Source organism: Grus americana, chromosome 5 (assembly GCF_028858705.1).
Source record: "Grus americana isolate bGruAme1 chromosome 5, bGruAme1.mat, whole genome shotgun sequence".
Taxonomy (NCBI): domain Eukaryota; kingdom Metazoa; phylum Chordata; class Aves; order Gruiformes; family Gruidae; genus Grus; species Grus americana.
In genome coordinates, this window is record NC_072856.1 from 30,755,614 (window position 1) to 30,772,321 (window position 16,708).

At 40.3% G+C, this 16,708-nt stretch overlaps 1 protein-coding gene across 13 annotated transcripts in view; it reads right to left on the minus strand.

Annotated features, from left to right (window-relative positions):
* Positions 1 to 11,541, minus strand: part of PTGR2 (prostaglandin reductase 2) — a 35,954-nt gene extending 24,413 nt beyond the window's left edge. For 10 of the 13 annotated variants that reach the window (XR_008577236.1, XR_008577235.1, XM_054826177.1 and 7 more), the window contains exons 1-6: positions 11,107 to 11,304; positions 10,672 to 10,855; positions 5,574 to 5,642; positions 4,036 to 4,154; positions 1,200 to 1,391; positions 101 to 271 (exon numbers count right to left, since the gene is read on the minus strand). Coding sequence is in view for 11 of the 13 variants with exons in the window: in XM_054826177.1 (XP_054682152.1) it covers positions 101 to 271; positions 1,200 to 1,391; positions 4,036 to 4,154; positions 5,574 to 5,642; positions 10,672 to 10,678 (558 nt within the window). In the remaining 2 variants the exon portion in view is untranslated. Of the gene's footprint in view, positions 1 to 100; positions 272 to 1,199; positions 1,392 to 4,035; positions 4,155 to 5,573; positions 5,643 to 10,671; positions 10,856 to 11,106; positions 11,366 to 11,483 lie in introns of those variants that run through there. The other 3 variants (XM_054826175.1, XM_054826180.1, XM_054826185.1) reach the window with 3 other exon arrangements.
* Positions 11,542 to 16,708: the final 5,167 nt, after the last annotated feature.

The window sequence follows — 16,708 nt, forward strand, 5'->3', positions numbered from 1 at the left end:
CTCACATTTACAATGATTTTATCCGTACGTTTACTAACCAGCATGTTTCAGAAGATAAACTTGGTAACAGAGTATGCTTGCATGTCTTAAGCCTACTTACCTGACCGGCCAAAGAGCCACAGGCACCAGCTGCTCCGCTCACCACCATTGTCTGATTTGCACCCACAGTCACGTGCCCTTTCTCCTTTATACCCAACAGCGCCGTCAGTCCTGTGATGCCAGCTGCACCGAGAAAGTAAGAAAGGCGTCCATTTACAAGTTGTGGAACAAGCTACAAAACAGAAACGCGTGGTGGTGTTAATTGTTTTATAAGGTAAGGTTTTGCTGTTTGATTGCCTGAGGGTAGAAGACTAACTCGGGATATTTACCAGGCAAAGTACAACTGGTAGGGACAAGCTAGCTATAAATTTGCTCTACCCTGATAACACCTTTACACAAAATGAAACAAAGGTTGTATTTCCATAGTTTTTAAATAAAGTTTCTCACAAAAACTTAAATTATGGAAGTGTCAAAAAGCAGTTGGGAGATAAGAAATTTCTAGCAATGGTGAACTATCCCTATGTTGGCATAAAGGATAAAATAGCACCATTTAATCAAATATTGTGATTGCAAATCAGTGACAAAGGGTCCTAAAGGAAGGAGTTTATTGGCAAGTATATATTCTTAAACTACAATAATTTTCCGTGTTATATGAGAATGATCAACAGAATAGCACTAATGCACTGTTACCTCTCCACTTTCAGTTTAATAGTGAATACCCTTTCTTCTGTGGATGCAAAATCTCAAGTAAAAACTTTCACTAGCATATGTTAGTGAAATAAATTGAATTAAATATATCTAAAGCCTTTTATGTCTTATGATTACACTCTAATGGACCAGGAGATCTACTAGAATTAGAATAATTAACAGAATTAATTAACAGAAGCACCTTCAGGGAAAGTTATTAAATATCCAACAATTGAAATAATACTGGCATGTCTGGTAAACGAAGAAAAGCATGTACATTTTTCTTTGTCAAGAAAAGAGAGAAATTGATACAGATTTTGCCACCTGTCAGTTGATCTGCCTTCTGAGAACTGGTTGCTCCAATAATGTTGGCTTGGTTTTGACTAAGAAACAGTATCATTAGCCACTATTTAAAAAAAAATATGTTTAAGAAAAGAAAATAGTGACAGTCTGGGCTTTAGCATTCATATTACCTTTTGTAGCAAGCTTCCATCTAGAATTGCCACTGTCTGCCAGGGCCAATTGAAGGAAGTTACAAAGTCTCCTTTAGCAAGGTTATCATGCTTGCTCTCCTCCACAACCCCAATGCCCCCACCATCAGCAACTTCAGACAGCTGCCAGGGCAGGAGGTAATCTGAGCCAGTATCCTCATTCATTCTGCAGCGCTGAAAGACAAGGCTTTAATGAGAGGGTCTGGTAGAACACATGGTTTGTTTATGAGTTCAAATGAACCTGGGAATGAGATACGTTTAAAACTTCAAACACAAAGGGTTACTCAAAAATCTCTCAATAAGCCTGAAATATTAATCATCTTTTCTTCGATCATAGAATGGTTTGGGTTGGAAGGGACCTTAAAGATCATCTAGTTCCAACCCCCCTGCCATGGGCAGGGACACCCTCCACTAGACCACGTTGCCCAAAGCCTCATCCAACCTGGTCTTAAACACTTCCAGGGATGGGGCATCCACAACCTCTCTGGGCAACCTGTTCCAGTGCCTCACCACCCTCACAGTGAAGAATTTCTTCCTAATATCTCACCTAAATCGACCCTCCTTCAGCTTAAACCCATTACCCCTTGTCCTGTCACTACACTCCCTGATAAACAGTCCCTCACCATCTTTCCTGTAGGCCTCCTTCAGGTACTGGAAAGCCGCAATTAGATCTCCCCAGAGCCACCTTTTCTCCAGGCTGAACAACCCCAACTCTCTCAACCTGTCCTCATAGGAGAGGTGGTCCATCCCTCTGATCAGCTTCGTGGCCCTCCTCTGGACTCGCTCCAACAGGTCCATGTCTCTCCTGTACTGGGGCCCCCAGAGCTGGATGCAGTACTCCAGGTGGGGTCTCACAAGAGCAGAGTAGAGGGGCAGGATCACCTCCCTCGACCTGCTGGTCACGCTTCTTTTGATGCAGCCCAGGACACGGTTGGCTTTCTGGGCTGCAAGCGCACACTGCTGGCTCATGTTGAGCTTCTCATCAATCAATACCCCCAAGTCCTTCTCCTCGGGGCTGCTTTCAATCCATTCCTCGCCCAGCCTATAGTTGTGCTAGGGATTGCGCCGACCCACGTGCAGGACCTTGCACTTGGCCTTGTTGAACTTCATGTGGTTCGCACAGGCCCACCTCTCCAGCCTGTCAAGGTCCCTCTGGATGGCATCCCTTCCCTCCAGCGTGTCAACCCCACCACACAGCTTGGTGTCGTCGGCAAACTTGCTGAGGGTGCACTCGATCCCACTGTCCATGTCACTGACAAAGATGTTGAACAGTGCCGGTCCCAGTACCGACCCCTGAGGAATGCCACTCGTCACCGTCCTCCACTTGGACATTGAGCCGTTGATCACAACTCTTTGAGTGCGACCATCCAGCCAATTCCTTATCCACCGAGTGGTCCATCCATCGAATCCATGTCTCTCCAATTTAGAGACAAGGATGTCATGCGGGACAGTGCCTTGCACAAGTCCATGTAGATGACGTCAGTTGCCCTTCCCTTATCCACTGACGCTGTAACCTCATCATAGAAGGCCACCAAGTTTGTCAGGCACGATTTGCCCTTAGTGAAGCCATGTTGGCTGTCACCAATCACCTCCTTATTTTCCATGTGCCTGAGCACAGTCTCCAGGAGGGTCTGCTCCATAATCTTGCCAGGCACGGAGGTGACCCCTCCTTCCCCTCGTTTGCTCAATACAAAATGAGGATGGAACATTCTGATCCCCTCCAGCTGCGCTACCAAAGCCATCACATTCTATAGATGCTGCTTCAAAGTCAGCCATGCAACAGAAGATGACAGGCTTGGGTCTGACAAGAATCCTATAAATGCCATTCCTTAACTGGATGAATCATAGAAATGTAGGATTGAAAAAACCGCCCATAAGTCATTTAGACTATGCCTATGCACTGAAGAACAGTCAAATCTATGTAGACCATCCCTGACAGAGATCTGTTTAATGAAACATCTTGAAATCTGAAGTCTTGTCTTTATATCTCCCCCTGTAGCCTGAGTGAGTACTTCAGAATTCTTAAAATTTCCTTAATTCCCAAGCTAAACTGGCTTTCCTGAAATGACTGTTTCTTTTCTACTATCTCCATCTATGCAGGGAACAAATGATCAGAATTCTCTTCACAGCAAATTGGGTCTGTCTGGTTCTCCTCCTACCTTCACTTTCATTTCAACCCACAACTCTCCCAACCACATGATTTCTACAGTTTTGCAGAGTTAGGTGCAAGTGCTTGGTTATGGCTTCATTCACTAATCCTCTCTCTGTTTCCATTCTTTACAAAGTATCGACACATTTTTGGCCTGCCATCACCCACTTAAGGAGAAAATCTGACTGTCATTTGTAAACAAAATTGGTAATAGCTAAATAACATTTATCTTGAATCATTTACGTGTTTTGTCTAGATTTTTTTTGCCTGATCATGTCCCTCTCTTGCTTCATCATGAAATATTCTTCCTCCTCTACCCACACTACCCTGAACTGAAAAATACTTTCTTCCATGGGAAAAAAAAGTTTAAAAATCTATATAAAAAAGGCAAAGTTCAGGAAAAGCTGATAGAAACAAATCTGTAGTAGTATACCAGGGCTCACAGTCTCTTCCTGGTCCTATAAATTCATATTCATATATATCTCACAGGTATTTTAATGCCAAATTCCTTCCCAATATAACTCCATCAGAATGAGTAGAATTACTAAGTTATACTAGAGATACATTTGTCCTATAATTAGTAACTTTGGTGTTAAACAGCATGACAGGTACAGAGTTGAAGATATTTTAAAAAACAAATTCTGGCTTAGCTCTAAGTCCATCACCTACCATGTAAGGGTCCACTGAGAGATACATGGTTCTAACACGCACTTGCCCCACTTGGATCATGTCTGATATTGTACTTTGTTCCAGTCGGAAGTTTTCAGCCACTGGCACTCCATTCTTACCTAGAATTTTTTTAAAATCAAACAAATAGATGAATCAATATAGAGCTTCCCCTAACCAATATGGGAAGGCCTCTTTTTAAAGAGGTCCTTTTTAGAATAAATCGGGCTGTATCTTTACTTAGGTATAAAACTACGACCAACTTGCACATTTTGTGTCACAGACTACGATTTAAATGGGTGCACGGCCACCATCCAAACTGAAGACCAGCTGATCTGTCAGCTTACGCTTACCTGGGCCAGTACCAGGCACTTGTACTGGCTGACAGTTTCCATGAACAATTAGGGCAAATAAAAAAAAAAAAAAAAGGAGGCTGTTCCCATTCTCAAAAAATGGTTCTATATACCCTATGTGCTGAAAAGCCCCTAACTTTCAAAACAAAGACATGCATTGTGACTTCTCTCACATAACAAAACCATTGTGTACTATTTTGCCAGTAGCAAATGACAATAAATTTTAACCAGGTAAGTTTTAAACTCTCACCTTTCAGTCTCCTTTGACTGAGTAAGACTGGGGGAATACAGACTATTGCCACTGCACATATGCTGCAAGAGCATCCCTTTGCAGCTACAGACAGACCTCCTTAAATTAAAGCTTCCCAGAAACACCTATGAAACATATGCCAGGAGCCCCAGAACTGGAGATTTCATCCTCAGGTTGGTACCACATGCAGCAGATCAGTCAAACTGACAACTGAAACCATTGGCATTAAAAGGAGAGCCAGATATCCAAGTATGTTTTCAGTCTGAAAGACTGGGTGACTATAGCAGGCTACTGCTGTAACATTTGATTTGTATTAGAAAAGACTTATTTGCAGGTCACACAATAATTCTTACTCTTTAGGACTATTCTGGCATTGAGAAGCACACAATACTCCCCCAAAAACTTAATGCACACATGTGGGTATTCTACAACAATTTATAAACTCACTCTTCAAAATATTGTGCTGATATCCATAACAAGGCAAATGTGCAAGCAAGGAAGTAAACAAATCCTCAAGAGTGTAAATTTTAAAACAAGCACTTTGAAACATGGGAGGAAGAAAAGATTCAATATTTACTAAAAGGAAACAAAAATGAACAGTAACAAAATATTTTAGTCGTATCTTAAAATTCAAAAAGAACAAATGTCAGAACTACAAAGCAATGCTTGCTAATGTCTCTTCACATTGAGACCCTACACTTAGGGTTTTGTCATCTATTATGCATTAACCCTTTTTTTCTCACTCAAGAGTTTAGAAATCTGTATATATAGTCTAAATAAATACACTTGACCAATAAACTTTATTTATTGCTGTATGCAATACTAAGATACATAAATGTCAATATTTTAAGTTAGTGTCTGTTTCTACTCTCACCATTTTGGAGCAATTAGGCAACCATAACAAACACATTGCTCCTTTATTGGAGAGAAATACGTACCGGGGCGTGAATTCAGCACTACTCTCTGTATAATCATCCCTGCGTTTGCAGCAATTTCACACTGGATTTCTACAAAGGAAAACATTGTTTGAAGGACTGAAACATAAATTTTCTTGAAAAAGAATATGGGGCAACGTACTTAGTAATTTGGAAATGGGGGATGAAATATGGGCCTCACCAACTTCAGCATACATGCCCAAGAATCATATAAAACAACCTCAAATGTAAAATAAACAAAATTGTGAATAAAGAGTTTTCCTGCTTATCTTGTTAAAGCCATGATTGTATACAATGTCGCAGTAGCACCTTCTGGAAAGACTGAAAATCATCATGTCCCGTGCTTCTTGTAAGATCATCACCACCCCGTACCGGGTTGTAGGAGACTTGTTTGGTTTGCTTTCCTGTGCTGACTGAGAACACTCTGTTCCGAGCTAAAAGACACTGAGGCAGCTTTGCATACGTAAGTCGGGTGCAACTCAAGAAAAAGCATGCCAGTAATAGCAGTATGCAGGTACATGATAAAAAGAGATTGTTGTGTAAGATGTTTTCACATGAAATAGCAAATCTTTCTATTAGCAGTGCATTTTCTCCTAAGAATTGGTCTGGCTCAGAGATGAGTAAGCATTAGATCACCATTTGATCTGTTTTACTGAAAAATTTCTCCTTGAATTTCAACAGTTTAAGAGGACTGTAAATTTGTGTCTCTGCAACTGTGAGATGCCGAAGTGATTAACAGGGAATGAATCTGATTTAACAGGAGGAAAATCATGATCTTATATTCTTTCAGAGCTAATACAAAATAAAAATGTTCTTACTACTCTTCTCAGCTGAGTGCTATAAATAATGAACCTCCACAAGAAACAAGGAATGAAACACAATAGCTGATGTCTTTGTCATAATGTTTATTTTGCTGACAAGAACAGCAAATTGGAGTGAAACTAAACAGATGAGCCTGGAAAGAGCACATCATCACCACTTATCCAACATCTTTATTCTTTGAACATTGCAAAACACAGAACCTTCTGTCTCTACTGTTATAGTGCTTACATTACAGCACGCACAGACCATCAAGAACTACAGTCTGGAGTGCTGAAAAGCATAATAAAAAAGTTATCAGGAGAAAATAGCCATATCCCTGGCCTTTCCCTCTCCTCTAAACCCCACAACTAACTCAAACCAAAAGTATCTTGTTCATAAACCAGATAAAGGTTTAACCATTTGATTGTGTTTACACTTGAAAAGCTACTTATTAGGCAAAAATAATTAAAGAGTTAGTTTCTTTTCAGTACTTCAACACCTAAGAGTGCTACAAGAAAAACTGCATGAAAAGGATCTCAAATGTGTCTTTACAGCATCACATCAGTGAAAAATAAGTGACCTGCACAGTTCTTTGGACAGAAAAATGTAGAACATCAGTCTACCACAAAAGGAAAAAAAAACCCCACATTTTGATGAAGTTACTGGTTAAAAACAAAAAATGAGCATTGAAAATACAGGAGTTAACAGTTAAAGAGAGAAATAAAAATCCATTTTTACACCCACACAGCTGATACAATCTCTGGAATAAATATACTCATGTAAAACCCTAACAGGAAGGATGTCCTAAGATTAATTTGGCAGATCTTGGGTTCAGCATCATACTCAACTACAGACTTCCTGTGTGATCGTGGGCATATCACTTTGTACTTTTATAAAATATTTTTCAGAACAAAATTCCAAATTCATCCTGATAACACTTGCCTAACAAAATTACATTCAAGTGGTACAGTTGCTATCCCCAGAACAATTGTATTAGCATCTGAGAATTTGTGCCAATTCAATGAGCATTTTATAAACTGTCAGATATGCCCAGTGCAATATAAAAGGACAACCATACTCTAGTAAACAACTTGTGCACATACAGAACTTGGCTGAAGTTTACTACCACTAACGAAACTGCTCTGTGCAGAAATAATGAGTTAAGAATAGAGTGAATATAAACCAACAGCAATCTGACAGCTCACATGAAATCTGGGCAAATCATTCCTCTATGTACTATTCATATTCAGTTCAAATCTATCCATGGTGTTCAGGGGTTGATCCACTGTTTATAAACCATACCGAGTAGGCAAAATTGCTGTACAGCTCATGCCTTACAGAAAGGCCCCCTATCAAAACTGCTGACTCAATTTTTGTTACCCTGAAACTAAATACCTGTATTATGCAAACACAAAACCCCAATCTCAACAAGAAAAGAGATGATGAAAAGAATTTTTATTGTGCCTAACACATACTTGAAATATCCGCTTTCTATAATAGTACAGAGAAAAAAATGGAGTTCTTTAAAGACAAAAAAGCCAAAGATATTAACATATTAAAAGAAAGAAAAAGCAATAGAGTGGCATAGAAAGATGAGAGTGGGAAAAGTACACAATGTTAAGTTTAGATTACTTCTTTGAATGCCTGACATTCTGAAGGAACAAAAATGCTTTTGATTTCCCAGGTCATTTTCACAGCTTTTGGTTGAGAAGCCTGTGTACTAACTCAATCTGAAGATCTTCCAGATACTGTGAGTGGGTGGATAGAAAGCAAGGCTGGCAAATGAATTGTCACTCTTTGTATGACAGCTGTCACAGTAAAATACAACACTGGAGATGGACATCTACTTCTAAATATGACTGCACTTACTCTACAATGGAAGTCAGTAACACCAGTACACAAGCAAATGTTCACACTAATATCATAACACAGTAAGAAACAATCAGACTTTCCTCACATTATAAACAATATGGAAGTAACTAAAGAAAATAAGTTGAGACACCATCCTTTAGTACTGTAAACCGAGGAAAGCTTTTGGAGAAAGAGAACAGATTTTTTAAAAGTGAAATAAAGGGGATTCATATCATATACATAATATTTTTCAATATATGTGTAATGCTGGTGTGAAGGATGCTCTTCTTTTTTTTCTTCCAAGACCAACAGAAAGCCACATGCATGACTATTTTTTAGCTTTTCCAAACAAAAATAATCTGAGTTGGTTTTACTCTGTAAATCAACTAGAGTAAAAATTAATTGCAAGTTTTAACATCATCATTCTATGCCAAGATCACCTGACCCACTCTATGAGTGCAACAGGACCATTAAGCAGCACCACAGCAGTACCTTCAGGGGAGTCTCAAGTATGTTTTAGCTCAGTTTTACTCTTATCCCTTTCTCCCCTTGCCTTTCTTTTCTCATTTTTGCAGAGAGGCACATGACAACTCCTTTTAAAAATGTTAAATAAATTCCTCAGCACTAAAATGCTCCAGTTTGTTTGTCCTGGGCTTGGTTCCTAGAACTTCTTGTTTCTGAGATTGCTCATTAAGACACTGCTTTCAGTTACATGTACTTTTGCCAAAATGATTCACTTGCTTCCAAGTTGTTACAGCCCATGCGAGGGTCAGTCTTGTGAAAAAAGGAAGAGCAAGCAGTTTATCCCTCCTGTATCAGGTCCGGGCAGCATGGAGGAATCACAGAATTGTTTAGGTTGGAACAGACCTTTAAGATCATCAAGTCCAACTGTTAACCTAGCACTGCCAAGTCCCACTAAACCATGTCCCCACCACATCTACATGTTTTTTAAATACCTCCAGGGATGGTGACTCAACCACTTCCCTGGGCGGCCTGTTCCAGTGCTTGACAACTCTTTCAGTGAAGAAATTTTTTCCTAATATCCAATCTAAACCTCCCCTGGCACAACTTGAGGTTGTCTCCTCTCATCCTATCGCTTGTTACTGGGGAGAAGAGACCAACACCCACCTGGCTACAACCTCCTTTCAGGCAGTTGTAGAGAGCGATAAGGTCTCCCCTCAGCCTCCTTTTCTCCAGGCTAAACAACCCCAGTTCCCTCAGCCACTCCTCATAAGACCTGTTCACCAGACCCTTCACCAGCTTCCTTGCTCTTCTTTGGATGTGCTCTAGCACCTCAATGTCTTTCTTGTAGTGAGGGGCCCAAAGCTGAACATAGTATTCAAGGTGCAGCCTCAAATACTGCAGAAGGCGGCAGTCAAACGGAGGACAAGTAAGACTGGAAGTCTTCTGAAACTGCAGTGTCAAAATGGCTGGAACAAGGATCCTCAAAGGAAGCTCAAAGAAAGAAATTTCAAGGCAGAATTAATGAGGAGCATGCAGGAAGGAAAGATGGGAAGGACTGGCACTAGGAATCAGGGAGAATAGAGAAATATGGCAAGAATAGCAACTTAAAGGCCAGTAAAGCAGGAAAGAGAGAAATAGAATGGGGAGAGAGAACTGGAGAAACTGGGAACGATGAGTGTCACTGAACCAAGCAAACCAAGATGGGAATGGCTGGGTAAAAAGCAAAAAAATGGTAACTGTAACTGGCAAGATGAGGAGAATGGAAATGGAAAAGCAAACATAATGGATTAGGCATCAAAGTCTCCACCACACCCCTAAAGAGCTCTACATTTGAAGAATGTTAAGCAAACTCAAGTTTTCAAAAAGTGGAAGCCAGAATCAATACTGACTATCATGAATGGAGAAAAATGTATGCCATAAAAAGTTAAATACTTTCTTAAACTGAACTAATAAATCCAGATTTCCTAATGTTTCATGTCTCATTACTGAATTCTCTGGTGTGAAGTTCCTCCCATAGTGTTTTCTCCATGCGGATTCTGTGACACGCTATAAGGGTTGAGGGCAGGCTGCAGTCTTTCCCTCAAGAAAGAAAGAGGTGAAAAAGGTAGAATGACAATAATAGTAGGATCTTGATCCAGCCATCTTTTTCTTTCTTTTTTTTTATATTCCAAGAAGCCTACTATCTCTGAGCTTTTTATCAAATTTGACTGACACACAGAGCAAAAGTTCCAGTAAATATACACTCTCATATCTACACACAATAGGATTGTATAAAGTTTACTTTTTTAGATCTAGGTGTCAAAAAAGCTGAAAGTTCTCAGTAAAAAAAAATCCCAGGAGGTGGTACCTAAGTAGTTGCATTGTATTGGAGTTGCTGAAAATTGTTTAAAAATACTAACAGCAATGCCTATTTTTTCTCAGCAGAATTTCAAGTCAGGAATGAACACAAGAATGCAGATTGCTCCCATAAAGGCAGGAGCATCACCTGACATTTTTCTGAGAAGTCAGTGATGCAGTATGCAGGCTCCCACATGACAGCAATCCCAGAGAATGTACTGATTATCCACTTTCCTAGGTATGACCAAAGACCAAGTTAGAAATCACTGCCGTCAAAGGTGGAAGAGCCACTGGAGACTGTCTTGCAGATGGTTCAATATCAGTTTCAGAAGCTGCAGGTAGAATAACATAGGAGAGAGAAAGCGAGAAAGGTCAGAAGCCATGAAGGATGTTTGGTTTTACAAGCTGCGCAGCGGCCCTGATCTGGGTGCTGAGGAGGACTCCTTTCCTCTGGGATTCCTCCACCACCCCGGGCCATGGTTTGATGCGAGGGGCTCAGTAACGCTAGATTCATGCTCCTTTTCTAGACATCAAGCAATCCCAATAGTCTCTTCCAACCTGTCAAACCTGTTCCCCCACCTACCCTGCAACGACGAGGCACGAATCCCTGAGGAAATAACTCCTGGGAAGGAAGGCAGGGGCCCTGTCCTGTCAGGGAGGGCTCGGAGGGCGCTGCCAAGCTCCCCGCCGCGCGAAACGAGGCCGCAGGCGCTCCCGGGTTGACACCTGGCACCGGGGCAACCTCATCTCGACGAGGACGGCGAGCGCCCACGGGTCCGTCCCCTGAGGCCCCGCTCTGCCCGGTCGGGGCCGCGCCGCCGCCGCCGCCACCACCCCTCTCCCATCCCCGCCACGCCCGGCGCACGGGAGGCCGCGCGGAGACGGTTCGAGGCTGGGCCCCCCGTGCATGCCGCCCCCGCTGACGTCACCGCGCGCCAGCCGCGAAGCAATCCCACTCACCTTGAACCGCGCCTCGAGCGCTCGTGCACGCTCGTTACGGGGCAAACAAGGGCCCCGCCCCAGCCCTTCCGTGCGCATGCGCGCAGGCCTGAAACAAGGAAACGCTGCGGCTCGCCGCTTAAAGCGACGTACTCCAAGCGCAGTGCTGGGGAGCGTTGCCGGGTTGTGAGGAGATGGGCAAGGCCTCGGCCCGTTAGTGGCTTTCTGTTGGCAGCAGGTGCACAGTTTTCTCACACCCATATCGCAGGGAGCGGCCAGTGGGTCTGTGGGCCCGGGGTCTCCCATCTTGGGTCCTGCCTGTGTGGGTGAGGTGGGTGGCTCATTTCCTCAGGGGCTAGGAAATGGCACTTGCAGCTCGTGAGGATTGTTTTTTTTTTTTTTTTGAGATACTTGCTCCTTGCATGTTCTAGTGGGTGAGATTTTGTTCATTAGTGCAATATAAGGCTGTATTATAGCTGTTCTTAAAATTCCAGTAAAGTTGCTGTTCTGTAAGATATGATGTTGTAATTACTATGTACATACTCTTGCTATGCTTGAATACAGATGAAGAGGCATTTTTACTTAAAGAACAGGCTGTAGGAGGATGAATAACTGAAGAGCCAGAGCTCCCCTGGGATGGGGCTCAGGTCCTGGTGCTGCCTGCCTTGATGACACTGTGTACTTGCCCTGTGTTGTAGTTAGTCGCTGAGCTGGAAAGGCAAACAGGTCTGTAAAGTGGCCACTGAGTTGGCAGAAATTACTATGGAGCTTCAAGTGACCACTTAAGACTGGAAAAACTCTTCCAGGTGATTTTGTACTTGGCCTCGCACATAGAGGCAGGCAAAGCCTTTCTATTGTAGCACTTTAATATAGGGATGCCCTAGGGGAAAAAAATGAGGTATCTTAATAAGGAGATTTATACCTCCATACTTTTTTCTTTTTTGCAACTTGTATCATTGATCTAATGACAGGTCAACTTCTTACTAGTGTAATGTACTGAAAGTAAGTCTTCAGGGTTGAAGTTGTCCCCACAGTTTCAAATGGGTGTATCTTATATGTAGAAGGCTTTGCATTAAAATGAATGAATACTAACCTGCCTCATACTTGTGCAAGAAAAGAGCAGCACAATTATTAAAGAAACAATTATTTCAGAAACCAATGTTACATGTCATTATATGAGCAAACAGGAAAAGATTATGAGGTGTATTAATGGAGAGTTCCCTGTTAATGTCGAAGTAGTGTATCTCAATGACTAGTAATAATTGAAAGAAAAGTGGGGGGTATGCTGTATATGAGCACGTGTCCATAATTTTTCCATATATCATATAATGACAATATAACTTCACATATTTTATAAAAGTACCAAAAAAACCCCAAACCCCAACATATTAAATGAGCTTTCAAAAATCTCTGTACAATCTCACTTTTTCTTGCCTAGCACAAGGTGGCTTTGTTTCCTCCACAAACAATGTTATCCTGAAAGGTGGTTACAGCAATCATCTGCAGTTTACTGTTTTAACCCTTATATTCACCACCCCCCGTTGTCTGTTTGTTAAGTACTTTTTAAGTGAAGCTATTGTGAAATAAGCTTAGATGGGAATTTAAAATGCAGTAGCTATTCTGCACTGACTTGCCTTGTGGATACATGTTCTAGTCCAAGTGACTTTTTGTGGTTTAGGGTAATCTACCTCAGACTAAACTAAACAACACAAAGTTGCCCTTCATGTGAAATAAAACTGTCCACCAAGCAGGTCATTGTGGAATAGTTATTACGTAATGGATATTAGGGGTTGTTATAATGTATAAACAAGGCTAAATCAACCTGGGTGTCATCATTTTAAAGCCAATCAGAAATGGGGCAGAGATGAAATGGAAGATGTGTTTATGCTGGAAGATGGTTGTGGTCACTGTCAATGAACCATTGCTGCCTACCCAAATAGGCAATGTCATTCAAATGAGCCTTACTTCACTGAACAGATACTCCCCCCAATTCAAGGTTTTCTCTGACCAGCTTCAGGCAAATTTGAGAAAGAAAAAACATCTCTAGGCCACATGGTGGGATGAAAAAGACTTTGCCCCATTTGTTCCTTTTAGAACAAAAAGAGAAAATAAAAAAAAAGAGGCTCGCGGATACAAAGTCATTAGCTTCCAGAATCATGTGTAAGCTTGGCCAGAATGTAAAAGTGAAATAGCTGCCTGGTTCAGAGTGGTTAAAATCATATTGGCATCAATTTTAGCGAAGCCAATAACAATAGTTAAAATAGCAATCCTCCAGGCTTTGATTTTTTAGTTCTTCTTTTTTCCCCCCTTTAAGATTCACTGTTTAGCTGATTCCAAATCATCTTTTTGTTCCTGTTTACCTGCCCTTAATATAGAAACAGTAAACTTTATGTATTCTGCCTATACTGTGAAGCTTAAATGTTTTTAAGGTACCAAGTAATCCTGTTCATTTTCCAAGATTTGCTGGGCTAGTGGATCATATTGATGAGAGAATGTAATAATAATTCACCTTTTGCACATTTCCGTGTTCATAGGTAACTCACAATCTTGGCCGGTGTGTACCCTTTCTTTGTTATTTTTAATTAATATCACTATAGTAAGTAGTCTTTTAAAATCTGTGTAGATGAATAATACACATGTTGCTTACGTAATTGAAGTGCAGCTGTGGTTTTGCCATCAAAATCCTCTGGGGTATGCATGAACTCTGAATGACTTCAGATTCTTTAGCCTGTGTGTGTAGGGAGCAAAGTGGTCTATGAGGTCTCTCAAGAAGCATCCTTCATGGATTCTGTGGATAGGAACGATCAATTAGATTACTCAAATCCAACACAGTTTAAATCTTTGTTTTTGATATAGTAAGTCTCTGACATGATAGGAAAATAAGATGTCATCTTCTGCTGTGGGGAAGCATTTTTCTAAGGTTACAGAAAGTTAGAGAAACAGTATTGAAACTGTGCTTCAGAGAACAGACGAAATGTTGCTTGAAGGTGTCTAGAGAAAAGGTATGCCTTCTCCATTGATAAAACGGCCTTATGGAAGAACTGTGAGCAATATCTCTCCATGTTCTTGGATAACAAAACCAGGTCACTTGTCTTACAAATTCTAAAACAGTGTTTCAGGCTGCAGTAAAAAAATTGATTGCAAAATCATCTGTGCTAGACTTGATGTTTCTGGGTTTCTAAACTCTAAGTTTACTAGTCTTCAGTTAAGTTTCTTGCCCTCATTGTGGAGCCAGGAGAACAATCAGAAAGCTCCCTTGCTCACTCAATGCAATGTCAACTAGCAGCCTGTGGTGCTGCTGAGTGTAGTTTGAGTTTATCCACATATCTTTGCACGAAATGTTTTAAGAGCTTGCAGATGATTCATTCTGCTAACTAAGCTGTGAACGCAATAACTTCAGCAGAGGACAGTAACACGTTAGGTCATTATAGTCATTTGTAGTGACTGTTTGAATCAGTGTAAGTAATCCAATATATGAACTGGAAAATTTTAGCTTGAGAGAGCTGCTAAGGTTGAACCGAGCTTTTCAGCTGACTTTATATTAGAGTGACATACCATGCTGTAGAGTGCAGTTTAAAGGCAATTTGTAAGCAGCTCGGCTCCTTGTTAGCCAAAATTGTTGGAAAGGGTAGACAGCTGGGGAAAGCAAGTTATCATGCAAATCAAGTTATGCTATCCACTTCTGAATTTTCTCTGCTTTTGAAGGTCCTGTTTTGTAAAAAGAAACTAAACCCCACAATATATCCCTGATGAGCATTAGCTTGAGGTAGAGATATTTGTTAGAAAGTTTTGCAGATGGCCACTTAGCTGTCATATCAGGCTAATGTCTTCTGATGCTAATTGCTAGTTAATCACAAAGTGGGCTTCATCTGTACAGGTAAATATACAGATAAGAAGCAATTGTTGCTTTTTATGGTAACTTATTTTTCTGATGTTTAATGCTTGGGAATGCCCTGACCTATCTTTCTTTGTCATTGTTTCAAAACTTTCATCTGGATTCTGACTGGCCAAAGGGCATAGGTCAGATCTGGATTTGCTCTGTTGCTTACAATTTTTGTGTTTGTGAGGAAGCTGTGCTTTATGAACAGACTTTGCTAGTCAAAATTACTGGTTTTGATATATGTTCACACAGGAGACTATCTGTAAGGCACATCTTGAAGAATCACATTGATTTTAATGGAAATAACGTATTTTGTTAGGAAAATAAAATATGTCAATAACACCTTGATACCCAACTTTTGTAAGGAAAACACAGGGCTAAAAGACTTCTGCATAAATATTGTTGTGCCTGATCTTTAACCATTTGGTATTTTGTAAAACCTTTTAAATCCATGAAAAGTGAGCACAATACGTTATCATTTTAATCTGATAGTGATTACTACTGTTTGATCATCACAAAGTTTTACTCATAATTTTGCTTCCTTTTCTGTCTGTGCCTTCTTTCATCCTTAAGTGCTGCACACTGAAGTGCTTGCTGCAGAGACTGATTTTCCTGTTGTCTGTAATTTGTTAGTGACAGTTTCTTAAATCTAATTAAAAAAGGGTCAGATGATGTTCTAGTAATTTTTATATTATTAAATATGGTAAATTTACATTTTGGTATAGCTACTTATTTAATGTTTATAAATGACCTGAGCATATTGTAGATGAAAACTATCCTGTTGCTGTGCAGCATCGTATGAGGATCACATCTTTCATTTTTTACTGCAGAAGAGTTGAGGAAATTAGGAACTTCTGGTTTAGAACCACACTGATAGATAAGCATACGCATCTGTGTAGGAAATTTCTTTATTACTCTGTATGCCATTTCCATTTAATGATATCTCCCAGTTATACAAAAAAATGGTTCTACTAATACTCCTGCAGAAATCTGCAACCAGTGAGGTACTAATATAAGTATGGTTTATGTTTCATACTCTAAGATTCAGTCATGCATGTCTGTATTGGAACAAAAATATCTTGAATTTTCCCAATTTAATATAAAGCATCACCACTCATCTGTTGTAGACACCATTGAAAAGTTTAAATTTTAATTTCACAGTAATGGCCTGTAGTTGTTGTACAAGCTTTGTAATGCATAATTATAATTCAAAACAAGAAAGATTAAAGTGTTTTTAAATGAAGAATACCGGTAACCTTGGAAATATTTCTTCTTACTGCTATTTTCTCTACTTTGTCTAAAAATACTGCCAGATTGGAAACAAAGTTGTTAAATATAATGATCCCTTGTTTCACAGCTTGTGTGA